The 13,886-nt window shown below is 56.3% G+C and overlaps 1 protein-coding gene across 1 annotated transcript; it reads left to right on the forward strand.

Annotated features, from left to right (window-relative positions):
- The first annotated feature begins 8,583 nt into the window (after positions 1-8,583).
- Positions 8,584-9,612, forward strand: LOC119448036 (nascent polypeptide-associated complex subunit alpha, muscle-specific form-like). The gene has a single exon (XM_037711538.2). The coding sequence runs from the start codon at positions 8,584-8,586 to the stop codon at positions 9,610-9,612; it is 1,029 nt and encodes a 342-aa protein (XP_037567466.2).
- The last annotated feature ends 4,274 nt before the right edge of the window (positions 9,613-13,886 follow it).

Consider the following 13,886-nt stretch of genomic DNA (forward strand, 5'->3'; position numbering starts at 1 on the left):
GCGTCGACGAGGGGCACGTCACACAGAGGCGATAATTCGACTTCAGCACGCGCACAGTTGATGACGGCGTTATTTCGCGAAAGAAAGTCCCACCCAAGTATCACGTCGTGAGAGCATGACTGCAGAACCACAAGCTCCACAATATAGAGAACGCCCTGAATACTAACTCTTGCTATGCATGCTGCTGAAGGCCGAACTGGCTGTGCGCTTGCTGTGTGAAGAGAAAACCCAGAAAGTGGCGTCGTAACTTTTCGTAAAGCGCGAGAGAGGCGTTCGTTTAGGACAGACACGGCTGCTCCCGTATCAGTTAGCGCAACAGTAGAGACGCCGTCAACAGTAAGGTCGACAACGTTCGCAGGTGACAATGGAGGACTTGTACAGATCGATGGCGACGCAGTTCCTGCATCCTGAACTGCGGCGCTTAGTCTTCCTCTTGTGTGGGTGAGGGCCGCTGACGCATCGGGCACAACGAGCGGCGACGTGGGGAACGTGAACGACGTGTAAGGACCGGGCGCTCGGCTGGTGGCCTGTTAGACTGCCGACTAAAAGAAGTGTAGTTGAAAGGTTGCACGTCGACGTAGGGAGGCGACTGCGCAAAGCCATCAGAGCGCAGCATGCGGCGGCGACAGAGTCGTGCAACATGGCCGGGAATACCGCAGGCATAACATATGGGCCTGTTGTCTTGCGTGCGCCAAGGATTAGCAAAGGCAGGAGCAGGTCGATGAACGGGATGATGAACGGGTGGTAGCGGCCGTGGATGTAGCGGAACGAGTGGTTGACGAGCAGGCTCCGCGGCGACGGATGCGTGAGTAAGTGGCGCGGCGACAGGGGACAGCTGATGCTGCGATTGTAGAGCCTTAGCAACTTGGTCTTCAATAACCCGCCGGAGCGTCTGGGCGAGCTGTGTAGAAGGCAGTGTAGGAGGATGTTGCGGCAGCGGCTGCTGTTGGGGTAGCTCAGCGAAGGGTAGCAGAGAAAGCTGACGTGCAACTTCCTCCCGCACGAAAGCTTGGATTTGTGAAAGCACGGGGGAGCGATCAGAGAAGACTGTCAAGGAAGAGAGGGCCTCGTCAGCCACTGAGAGGCGCCTGGTCAAATCGCGCTGCCTCCTTAGCTCGTCGCAGCTTTGGCACAAGTTTATGAGCTCTGCTACGATGCGCGGGCTCTTGGTGATCAACATTTGGAAAATGTCATCGGCGCTGCCCTTTAAAATGTGTTTCAGTTTGTCATTTTCGGGCATAGAAGCATCCACACGTTTGCATAGGTCGACAACTTCTTCGATATAACAGGTGGATGTTTCACCGTGTTGTTGCGCTCGCTCTCGTAACCGCTGCTCGGCGCGCAACTTGTGGACGGCGGGGCGACCGAAAACTTCAGCGAAACTGGTCTTGAACGCTGACCAGGACTGAAGGTCGGCTTCGTGATTTTTAAACCACAGTTGAGCCACTCCCGCAAGGTAGAAGATGACGGCATTAAACTTGGCGGTATCGTCCCATCGATTGTGCACGCTCACGCGTTCGTAGGTAGACAACCAGTCATTGACGTCCTGCTCATCCGTACCGCTGAAAAGCGCTGGATGGAGGAGCGGGAGAGCGCCAGAGCAGGCAACGGAAGGTGGCGGCGACGTCGGCTGGGGAGAGTCAGGCATGACGGGAGGCAGAGTCCGAGATCGGAGCTCCAGGGTGTAGATGTTCTTGAATACCCAGCACTTTCCACCAATTGTAAAGGGGTGTACTGAGCAATTCAGAGGGTACCGTCTGTTCGTAACCCAGCAGGCAGGTGACGCAGAGCCGAAACAGCTGGTTGCCCGAACGGCTCACACTCGTGCTAAGCACTGGCGATCCGGCTGGCCCGCTGGTTGCATTGGAGGCATTGAACAGTCGATCTGGCTGGCCTTGTACTTGTGCTCTTCTTCTTCATTACAATATATAAATATATTGTGACGATCGTGTGACGTAACCCCAGTCATATTTTTAGTTGGCCTGCTAGGCTCAGTGGCCCGCCGAAGCTCGGTGGGCAACATTGGTTCACCGCATCGAATAAACATCGCGAGCACAGCTGCTTGGCGATCAGTCATCGTTCATCACCACCACGCTGCGCGTCGTATCTGGGACGGGGGTTCCTCGGCCCCTCCCCTTTCGTTCACGGTCCGGGGCGGATCGTGACACTGGCGAAGAAGGAAGCCCACGTGTCGACCCAAGCCACCGAGAGCGGCGAGACACCGCCCCCCGTTCCTGCCGCCATGCCGCTGTACGGGAGGCTCGAGCCGTTCGAGGGTGATGGGTCCGCCTGGCCAGTCTACGAGGAACAAGTTCACGTGTTTTTCCGGGCGAACGACACACCCGAGGCGAAACAGCGGCACATTTTCCTGGCCAGCTGCGGGACCCGCGTCTTCAGTCTCCTGCTCGACCTTCTCAAGCCGGCCACACCGCATGTTAAGACGCTGAGTGAGCGGCTCAACGCACTGCGGTCGCATTTCAGCCCGGAACCGTCAACGTTAATGGAGTGTTTTCGCTTCAACAACCGGAGCCGCCGCGAAGGAGAGACCCTCGGCCAGTTCATCGCTGTGTTACGAGGGTTAGCGAGTGCCTGCGCCTTCGGGGACCAGATCGACTCGCTGCTCCGGGACCGTTTCGTCTGCGGGATAAACAACACCACCATGCAGACACGACTCCTGGAGCTTCCTGATCCCTCGCTGGACGACGTCGTGAAGGCAGCGCAGGCGATGGACGTTGCGGCCAAGGACACCGGCGAGATTGCATGCGCGACCGGCTCATCGTCGACGGAAGCGACGGTCAACAAGATGACGACTAAGGGTGGTACGTGCAGCCGCTGTGGTGGTGACCACTCCCCCTCACAGTGCCAGTTCTCCCAAGCACAATGCTTCACGTGCGGAAAAACTGGGCACCTCGCATGGGTTCGCCGAGGGGGGAGGACGAACAGCGGACAGCAGCAGCAGCCTGGATCAAGCCCAGGTTCTACACAAGCCCGCGGTCAGGGTAGCCGTCACAAGGGTTCACAAGGGGGGACAGAAGTTCACAAAGCTCGACCTCAGAGACGCTTACCAGCAGCTGGTGCTCCAGAATGCCTCCCGGAAGTATGTCACGATATCGACAACTTCGGGGCTCTTCCAGTACACGCGCTTACCGTTTGGCGTGGCCTCAGCCCCGGCCATCTTTCAGAGGGAGATGGACAACCTTTTCAGGGGCATGAGACACGTGGCGGTGTACTTTGACGACATCTTGGTTACTGGCACCGACGACGGGGACCACCTGCAGAACCTGCACAACGTCCTGGCACGATTGCAGGACGCCGGTCTCAAGCTCAAGCTGGAAAAGTGCGTTTTCCTGGCCCCCAGCGTTGAGTACCTTGGACACGTCATTTCCCAGGCTGGCCTGTCTCCAGCCTCCCGCAAAGTTGATGCTGTGCTCAAGGTGCCAAAACCCACAACAAGAATGAGCTTCAGAGCTCCCTTGGCCTCATCAACTTCTACAGGAGTTTCCAACCGAACCTCTCGGCGCATCTACAGCCCCTCCATCTTCTACATCGAGATTGTCAGCAGTGGACCTGGAAGAAGGAGCAGGAAGTGGCATTCCAGCGCAGCAAGGATCTAATCACCAAGGCTCCGGATCGTCTGATCCGGAGCCTTGGTCCGGAGCTAATCACCAAGGCTCCGGATCAGGCTTGTCCGGATCCGGACAAGCCTGTCGTCCAAACAGTAGATGCGTCGCCGTACGACGTGGGAGCCGTCCTGGCGCACCGGGCCAAGGATGGTCAGGAACGCCCTGTGTCGTTTGCTTCCCGTCGGCTTCTTGCTGCAGAGCAACGTTACAGCCAGCTGGATAAGGATGGCCTGGCCCTCATGTTGGGGGTCGAGCGCTTTCACAAGTACCTGTGGGGCAGAGAATTTGAGGCAATCACGGACCACAAGCGGGTGCTGGGTCTGCTGGGGCCGGACAAGGCGGTTCCCGTGCAGGCATCGCCTCGAGTGGTACGCTGGGCCTTGAGGCTTGCGGCCTACAACTACCGGCTGGTCTACCGTCCGGGAAAGGACCTGGGACCTGCTGATGCCCTTAGCCGCCTGCCCCTGCCGGAGGTGCCAGCTGCTGCTCCAGAGCCTGCTGAACTGTTCATGCTGGAGCACGCGTACCCGGAGGTACTCTCCAGATCTCCGGTGTCACAGGCGACCAGCCGGGACCCAGTCCTGTCCCAGGTGGTCAAGGTGGTGTCTCGAGGGGAGGAGTTGGTGCAGCCGGCTTACAGCCACAAGGCTGCCAAGCTGAGCCTGCAGCAGGGCTTCCTACTCTGGGGTTCCAGGGTGGTGATCCCACAAAGTCTCCGGTCCAGGGTCCTGCAGCTGCTGCACGCGGGTCATCCTGGTGTAGAAAAGACCAAGATGGTGGCCCGCTCCCACGTTTGGTGGCCTGGCCTGGACCAGGACATCACTCACATTGTGCACAACTGCCATGTCTGCCAGGAGCACCAGCGGGCCTCCCGTCATGTGGATATCACCTCCTGGCCGTTCCCACAGAGACCCTGGTCCCGCTTACATGTAGATTTTGGGCGTCCCTTCAAGGGCCACTACTTCCTGGTAGTGGTGGACGCCTTTTCGAAGTGAGTGGAGGTCCTACCTGTCACCACTCCTTGAGCAGGCGCTACCATTGCGGCGCTGCGACAGGTATTCGCCGCCCAGGGGTTGCCGGACGTCATCGTGTCCGATAATGGCCCCGCTTTCGCCAGCACAGAGTACCTGGCCTGGCTGTCAAAGAACGGAATTCGCCGGATGATGGTTCCGCCGTACCACCCTGCTTCAAACGGTGGAGCCGAGCGGGTGGTGCAGACAATCAAGGACAAACTGAAAAAGTGTAAGGCTGGAGATTTCCGGACGCAGTTGCCCGGGCACTGTTTCAGTACCGGACCACGCCCCATGACGTCACTGGCCGTGCCCCCTGCGAGCTCCTGCTGGGTCGGATGGTAAAGACACCCTTGGACGTCCTGCATCCGGACCTCCGGTCCACAGCGCTCCTGAAACAGTTGAAGCAGAAGCTGGCTGCTGACATAGGGTGCCGTCCCGGGCCTTTGCCGGAGCCGGGAGCTCCGGTCTTCACCAGGAATTTCCGTCCTGGTCCACCCTGGTCCGCCGGAGAGGTGCTATCTCCTGCCAGCGCCTCATCGCTGCTCGTCCGCATGCCGGACGGGAACATGTGGCACCGGCACACCGACCATGTTCGGCCTCGCCTCGTGACTCAGCCTGCAACCTTGGGCGTCACTTCAGAAGGCCAGCCCGAAGGGGGGCCAACGGCAACACCGGTCGCTGCCAGCGAAGCACCAGGGGCGGCAAGCGTCGCCAGTTGTGCGGCATTCGTTGAGCCACTACCAAGTTCGGCGCCATTATCAAGGTCGGTCACTGCTGATCATCCGGACGGAGCTCAACTGGCTCAGGGAGCACCCGGCGTTGCCACACCCGGATCGTCAACACCTGTGCCCAGGCGGAGTACTCGACAGCGGAGGCCGCCGGACCAATACTCGCCTGGTTAACACTTTTTTGTTTCTGTTGTTTGCGTGGAAAAACAAACTGGGGGTAAGGGGGCGTGACGATCGTGTGACGTAGCCCCAGCCATATCTTTAGTTGGCCTGCTAGGCTCAGTGGCCCGCCGAAGCTCGGTGGGCAACATTGGTTCACCGCATCGAATAAACATCGCGAGCACAGCTGCTCAGCCAGGGGGGTGAATCTTCCTATACCTCCCATTGGTTGTTTTATAGCAGACGCTCAGTCGACGCTAGCGCCAAGGCGAACTTCAGTTAAGCCCTAGCGGATGGATGACGGTACCACGGTGGCGAAAAAAATAAAAAAAGAAATAAAAGCGGCGCGATTTTTTTACCCTCCCCCTTTTGCTATAGAACTTTTTTTCTTCCTTTTTTATGATAAGGTTGTTCCGCTCTTTTCTCCTTTCCCTCTTGACTTTCCTATTCTTCCTCGCAAGCCTCGCCTCGCCCTCCCCTCATGGCACGCGCAATGCTCTTTTTTTTTATTTCTTTAGCTGTCCGCGGCGCGCTTTTTTTTTGTCGCGGGCGTTATCAGACGCAACACCGGACCGAAGCGCGTGCTCCGCACTCCTCTCCTGTCCGGCCGTGCCATTTGTGCATTCGTGCTGCGTGCTTGCGCGCAGAGGATTTTTTTTTTGCGTTTTCATGCACGCAATCCCGTTCATTATTACGATCAAGCGAGCATGTGCTCAAATTATATTGAAAAATAATTGCACTTACAACACAACCGTTCTTTGGACTCACTTTATTGTGTTCGTTTGCGAAAACCAGAATTGGAGCAGACAGTGCAACACACTATAGAATGCAACAAAAGGAGGATGGTGTTCCATGTTCCCACATGTAAAAAACATTTATTGTAATTGATCTAATGGCCAATGCGCAGAATAGCTCCTCACGGCCTGCTTCTCGCTCGGTCCATAAAATCCACCTCCGTGAAGGGCACCGAGCATATTCTGCGGTTGTTGACCTTGTTTCTGGGCAAACCCATTAGGTCCATCCTTCCAGCGTAGGTTAAAAACGCTTCCATCCTGAAGAACACTGAAGATCATAAATTATAACATCGCAGTTGGAACATACAAAACAGAACTAGTTTCGCATCGCGGCAGAGTACTAGTTGTGATATGCTAACCTTAATTCTCAGAAACGCATTTTTAAACAATTGCGACCAATTCGATAGAAATAAGTGCAAAGCGCACACCTACACACGTGTTCCTTGCGATACGCACAGGTGGTACTATATTTATCAGGAGCTTTTTGTTCGCTGCTTGTTGGCACAACGATTTACAGCATCGTTGTGGTGTTTTCAAATCAGCCAACTGTTGCCTCACCACCGGACAGCCATGTACCACTGCGCACCATTACTATCACAAATAAAAACCAGGAAGTAAATAGCACGGTGCTCACCTGTTGTCTTTAGGGATGCGGTAGAATTTCACGTCGCATGGCTCACTTCGTATTGATGTGTTCGTACACCACTGAACCACACACGAACAGCGACAGCTGCGAGACATGGCGGGAAAAAAGCCGATAAACGTGCAACGGTAGTTACCACTGCTAGCACGGAAGGCGAAAAACTGACCGTATAATGCCAGAAAAAAAGTTGTGCGGTTTTGGCCGTTATCAGCACAGCCGACGACGAGCGCTGGCCGCGCCGCCGATAGCTGAAGGCGAGAGAGAAACGACAAAGTTGGGAGAGGGTTGACAAGAAAAAAAAAGAAAAGCGATTTTGGTTCCGCATCCATCTCATGGATGGCGCTGCAATTCGCGTGGACAAAAAACCAGCGGAGTTTCCGGGGCCTAGCTCAGCGATCAGTCATCGTTCATCACCACCACGCTGCGCGTCGTATCTGGGACGGGGGTTCCTCGGCCCCTCCCCTTTCGTTCACGGTCCGGGGCTGATCGTGACATATATATATATATTGTAATGAAGAAAAAGACGCTCCTAGGCTCGGGCGCTCGGACTGCGGGCGCGCTCAGAGAAAGAGAAGACGACGAGGCAGAGAATAGAACAGCCGGCCCAGGAACGGGTGCTGTGTCTTTGTGTCTCTTCTTTACAATGGCGCAGCCGACTACAACGGCCCTGACTTTCCGGCCTTAAGTGTTTCCTCGCACGGTTCTTCAGCGTGCCCGGTCCCTCCTGCGCAGGAACGCCGTACACGCTTCCTCAGCTATGGAGCCGGCCACCCTACCACCGTCGCAGCACCCACCGCACCACCCGGGGACGGCGTCCAAGCCTCCTCATTGGCTCTTGGACAGGACTCTACCGGTGATCTCGTCCAAGCCATCGCCAAGCTGAATCACCAGCTCACGCTTTTGACGAACACCTTCGCATCCGTCGGTGGTTGCGCCGTTGCACGTCACACTGAGACAGCGCTTCGGCCCCACCGTCTTGGACCTGTCCTGCCTGGGAACGCCGTACACGCTTCCCTTGGCGAGAATATCATCGTGAGCACTACTTCGACTCCTCAGCCACCCAGGTATGCCGTCCATGCTTCCTTGGTGGTAGAACCGGCTGCCGCGACTACCACAACGACCGCACTGTCCGTGGACACCGGCACTGGTTCCTCGGGCAGCTGGACAAGTAGCCTGGCTGATTTGAGCCGCTGCGACTTCCAGCAGCCGGCTTACGTAAAAATACCGCCTTTTCGCGGCTTTGAAGATGACGTCACCCTTTGGGTTCACACCATCAATGCCTTGGGTGATCGGCATGCTTGGCCAGACCACAAAAGATGGCTGGTTGCAGCCAAACGACTTTTCGGTGCCGCAAAGGCATGGGACACCTACGAAGGTATCAAACAGCGGTCCTGGCCTGAGTGGAGTGCGGCTCTAATAGCTGCTTTCGGCCAGCTACCTTCTGCCTGCGGTGAGCCCGACCAGCGAAGTTCGGCGCACGGTGCTCCGGCGAGCTACTGCTTCGATGCTGCGGCAGGTGTGTCCAGCAACGCGTCGACAGAGTGGTCCGCAGTCTGCCTCGCCGCAGACGCCGGCTCACCGGGGGTCGCCGTCTGCTTTACCCCAGACGACGAGAAGCGCATGATGACCACCGCTTTCGCTAGTATCCCGCTTCCGATAAAGCCATCTGGTGGCCGCCCGCTCCCTTATACCTGTGCTGCCCCTACATTCCCGAGCATCAGTTGCGGCTCGTCGTCGTCGAAGATCGCAACTGAGAACCAATGGTTTCGCAGCAGCGGCGGCGGGTCCAGACCTCAGCCGCCACCGCATCGGTCACAGGCCTCTCGTTTGAACAGCTCCTCGTCGGCGTCCTCCGCCATCCATGGTGGGCCCGGCGGCGAGGCTTACAAGACAGCCGATGAAGGTGCAGACGAGATGACCCGCCAGCCCGTCTACGAGACGATGTTAGACACACGTGTCAAGCAGCGAGAACCCGACCAGGGGCCGGACCGACCGGCCCAGAGTCCCGCAATCACCCTCCTCGGGCCGCAGCAGCAGCCGCGTGCAGGTCCATCCCACCCGGTGCCGCCATCGCCCTCGCCCCCGGGAGTGTCAACCACACCAGGCCACAAGGGAGGCACCACAAGACAGCCCCCACCGCAGGACGCCCGCCGCCCCAAGCGATCACCGCACCAGGGGAGCAGCCGCAGCGCCCCGGTATCCTCCAGTACCCAGCAGCAACCAGTCTCAACACCCCATGGTTCCAGCAGCAGTGGCGGTGGCAATCCCTCAGCACCGACTCCCGCCACCAGAGATCACGACCCGGTGTTCAGGCAAGCGTCAGCGGCCATTGACCAGAGACATCCACCACCATGGTCGCCCACCTCCGGGAACGCCCCCGCCGGGGCCGTCGCCGTCAAGCGCAGCATCCACGCAGGTGTCAAGGCGCTCCCCCTAGGGTCAGCGCGGCGCCCAAGGCACAGCGGCCACCGCAACGAAGCGCCGCCCCAGAAAGGCTCCGACCATGCCCTCAAGCCACCCAGAGCACCACCACTCGCGGACAGCCTCCCAAGCTATCCCTGTGACAGTTCCCGAAAGCCTGAGGAGAAGAGGGGAAGACCGGCAGCACGACCCAAAAAATCAACGGAGCACCCTCCAAGGGAATCTCCCTAACCCCGCCCGATAACAACAACGCTCAGCGGCAAGACAATCGACGGCAAGACGCGCGACCAGAGCGCAACAGTCAGTGCCGACCCCCCGAGGAGCTGGTTGCGCACTGGACGGTCTCAACGACGACTGGTTCCGACGATGACTATGCAGCGATTTTGCAGCATCAGCGCGCCCTGACAACCACCAGAGCTGCCTTCAGCAGCGTGGCCGAGTGTAATGAAGAAAAAGACGCACCTAGGCTCGCGCGCTCGGACTGCGGGCGCGCTCAGAGAAAGAGAAGACGACGAGGCAGAGAATAGAACAGCCGGCCCAGGAACGGGTGCTGTGTCTTTGTGTCTCTTCTTTACAATATATATATATATATATATATATATATATATATTGTAAGCACTATTAACGTACTTCGTCCTTTTCATTTGTACATAGCCATCATCACCTATCCTGTTCTTCTACTTCTTCGCGCATGAGCTGGGGCGTTTGCTTTTTGGAATAAAAAGCGCTTGACAGCTCGGTCGGTCTCGGTCTTATAAAGTGGTGGAGGTACGTCAAGACCCCGACGTCCTCTCGCGTTCCCGTCCTCCCTGGAGCTACGTTCCTGTCGCCGCCTGCGCCCGGTTACCCCTACTGTGATGGACACTTCCAACCCCGGCTCTTCCGGCACCTCTAACCCTACCGCACAAACGACTCCGCCTGCGGTTCCCTCTTGGACTGTGACGTGCCCTCAACGCGATCCCCCTGTCTTTGCGGGAGGCCGCGGTGATGACGTCGACGATTGGATCGACAACTACGACCGCGTGAGTTCTTGCAATAAGTGGACCGATACCCAGAAATTGAGGCACGTCGCATTCTATTTGACCGGTGTTGCACAGACGTGGTATTTCAATCATGAATCCGACATCTCGGATTGGTCCACGTTTACCGCCAAGCTGCGGCAAGTCTTCGCTTCCTCGTCTAGCCGTGCAGAAGTCGCCAAGCAGAAGCTGGGCACGCGCCTCCAACTTCCGGAAGAGTCGTACACCTCATACATAGAGGATGTCTTGGCTCTGTGCCGCCGTGCGAACCCTAGCATGACGGAAGCCGAACGCGTGCGACACATATTAAAAGGCATTGGGTCTGTCGCGTTCAACGCCTTAATCGTGCAAAATCCGGCTTCTGTCCAAGACATCACTGCCACGTGTCAGCGCCTGGACGAGATGCAATCTCTTCGTCTTCAACATGACAGTAGCGATCCTCAGGTTCCCCATTCTTCAGATCTCCGTGCTCTCATCCGCACCATCATCCGCGAGGAGCTTCAAATATTAGACCTGAGGCGTTCACCTACTGCCTGTGCCCCAACCCCCACCTTAGACTTGCGCGAGGTCGTAAAGCAGGAGTTGACAGCGATGACTACACCCACGACGCATCTTGCTCCGGTAGCGCGCCCCTCACCTATCTACGCGGATGTTGCTTCGCTCCCCACCCCTACCGTGACCTCCGTGCCTCTTGACGTTACCTATGACCATTTGGCCTCGATGGGAACCAGAGCACTTGCTGCGCCATCCTACCCTCAGTGGCGTCCACCTCGTCCGGTTTGTTTTTACTGTGGTATACGCGGCCATATATCTCGCTTCTGCCGCCGTCGCCAGCAGGATGAAAGACGAGGCTATGCTGAGCACGAGAGAGACCGCACTCGCCGACCAGACTCCTACTATCCCGGTTCGTACTCGTTCCCTCAGCAGCGTTCACCGTCTCCTCCAGTTGCTCCCAATCTGCCTCATAGTTCCCGTTCGGCCAGACGTCGTTCTCCTTCGCCTTACCGGCGCTCTACATCACCGCTTCGTCCCACTTCCCATCTTGCCGACCAGCACTCCGAAAACTAACTGTTGCAGTTTTTGGAGGGGAAACTGCTTCCTATCGGTCTTCAAAAATTCCTCCTGTTCGCCCGGCCAACATGCTTTATGTAACTGTTGAAGGTGTTCCCGCGTCTGCTCTCATCGATACCGGTGCCGCGGTTTCTGTTCTTCGTAGTGATCTGTGTTCAAGGCTCCGGAAAGTGAAAACGCCTTATCTTGGACCTATTTTGCGTGGTGCTAATAATGCATTCATACACCCCGACGGACAGTGTACTGCTCGTGTTTTCATCGACGGCATTCGCCACCACATTGAGTTTATCGTGCTTCCAACGTGTATCCATGAACTTATCTTGGGTTGGGACTTCCTACATTCTGCTTCAGCCGTCATTTCATGTAGAGAGGAAGTTGTCCACATCGCGGATACAGCGCTTGCACCTGTTACAGATTCTTCACCTTCATGCGTGAACTTGGCCATTGATGAAGACTACGTCCTGCGTCCTGGTCACGAAGACGTTGTATCCGTAACATCCCGGCAGATCGCCAAAGCAGACGCTCTAGTCGCCCCTTCTTCCCGCTGTACTTCTCGTGGAATCCTCATTGCCGCCTGTCTCGTCCGGTTTTCACGTGGCCGCGCCCTTCTGTCTGCCTGCAACACGACCCCAGATCCTGTGATGCTGCCCAAAGGGATGACTGTGGCAACCCTCGCCGACACTCAACCTATCTCTATAGTCACGCTTTACCCTTCTTCCTCGCCAGCACCTACCTCAGGTTTGGATGATTCCTTCCCTCCCGCAGCCGTTCTTGGTTCTGACCTAACCGCCGCGCAGTCCGAAGCCTTACTGGCAGTCTTAGCGAAGCACAAAGCCTGTTTCGATAGCTGTTCCCCTGTGTTGAGCCAAACTTCTGTGGCTTCACACCGCATCGAAACCGATGGTTCCGCTATCATACGACGACGCCCCTATCGTGTCTCGCCGTCCGAACGGAGGGTCATTGAACAACAGGTTGCTGACATGCTTGCGCGGAAGATAATTAGACCTTCATCTAGTTCCTGGGCTTCTCCCGTGGTTCTGGTAAAGAAAAAGGATGGCTCCGTTCGCTTTTGCGTCGACTATCGAGCGCTCAATAAGATCACACGCAAGGACGTATATCCAATACCTCGAATCGACGACGCTTTGGACACACTGCAAGGGGCGGAATATTTCTCCAGCCTTGATCTTCGATCAGGCTATTGGCAAATTCCGATGAACGAGACTGACAAAGAAAAGACCGCATTCGCTTCACCAGACGGACTTTATGAATTTAACGTGATGCCTTTTGGTCTTTGTAACGCTCCCGCCACATTTGAGCGCATGATAGATAACGTACTTCGTGGACTAAAATGGAAGACCTGCCTCTGTTATCTGGACGATATTGTCATCTTTTCGTCTAACTTCAGCCAACATCTTCATCGATTAGACGAAGTTCTCAAGTGCCTTGCAAATGCTGGTCTCCAGATCAACACAAAAAATGCAAATTTGCAAGCAAGACTATAAAAGTGTTGGGCCACGTCGTCTCAAAAGATGGCATCCAGCCAGACTCCGAAAAGATTAGTGCTGTTCTCCACTTTCCTCGGCCCCAGCAGCAGAAAGATCTACGTAGTTTCCTCGGCTTGGCTTCATATTTTCGTCGATTTATACGCAACTTTGCTGCCATAGCAGCTCCTCTACACAAGCTACTGGTTACCGGTGCCTCTTTCACATGGACTAACGAATGCGAATCAGCTTTTCAAGCTCTTAAGCAACATCTTACTTCCGGACCGGTGCTTCGCCACTTCGATGATCGAGCCCCCACCATACTCCATACTGATGCAAGCGCACAAGGTATTGGCGCAGTACTTCTGCAACGTAATGCAGCCTCTAAAGAGCAAGTCATCGCATATGCCAGCCGAACACTTTCTCCAGCTGAGCGGAACTACACCATTACAGAGCAAGAGTGCCTGGCTATCGTCTGGTCGATTCAGAAATTTCGCCCATACCTTTACGGCCGCCACTTCACCATCGTCACCGACCATCATGCTCTGTGTTGGCTGTCATCAATGAAAAACATGTCAGGACGCTTAGGACGCTGGATACTCCGCTTGCAGGAATATGACTTTGCAATAACGTACAAGTCTGGAAAAAGTCATCATGATGCAGACGCATTGTCTCGCTGCCCACTCTCGCTCTCTCCCGGTAACGCGCCGTCGCCTTCCCCACCACGTCGTTCCGATGCTACGCCTGCCTCACACCAGCTCTCGATAACGCCCCTGGACCTAGCTACGCTTTCATCACGCTCTGATCTCGTCTTGCTTCAGCGGGCCGACTCCTACTGTCGAACTCTCATTGATCGCCTTAGTGGATTCGCCGAACCACCCAACAGCCGCTTGCGACGCCAACTTCGACAATTTCGCCTGCAAAGTGGCGTGCT

The sequence above is a fragment of the Dermacentor silvarum genome, chromosome 1, assembly GCF_013339745.2.
Source record: "Dermacentor silvarum isolate Dsil-2018 chromosome 1, BIME_Dsil_1.4, whole genome shotgun sequence".
NCBI lineage: Eukaryota > Metazoa > Arthropoda > Arachnida > Ixodida > Ixodidae > Dermacentor > Dermacentor silvarum.

Bases quoted from the DNA above. Each gene is read 5' to 3' on its own strand.
- LOC119448036 (XM_037711538.2), top strand. From the start codon at position 8,584: ATGACCACCGCTTTCGCTAGTATCCCGCTTCCGATAAAGCCATCTGGT.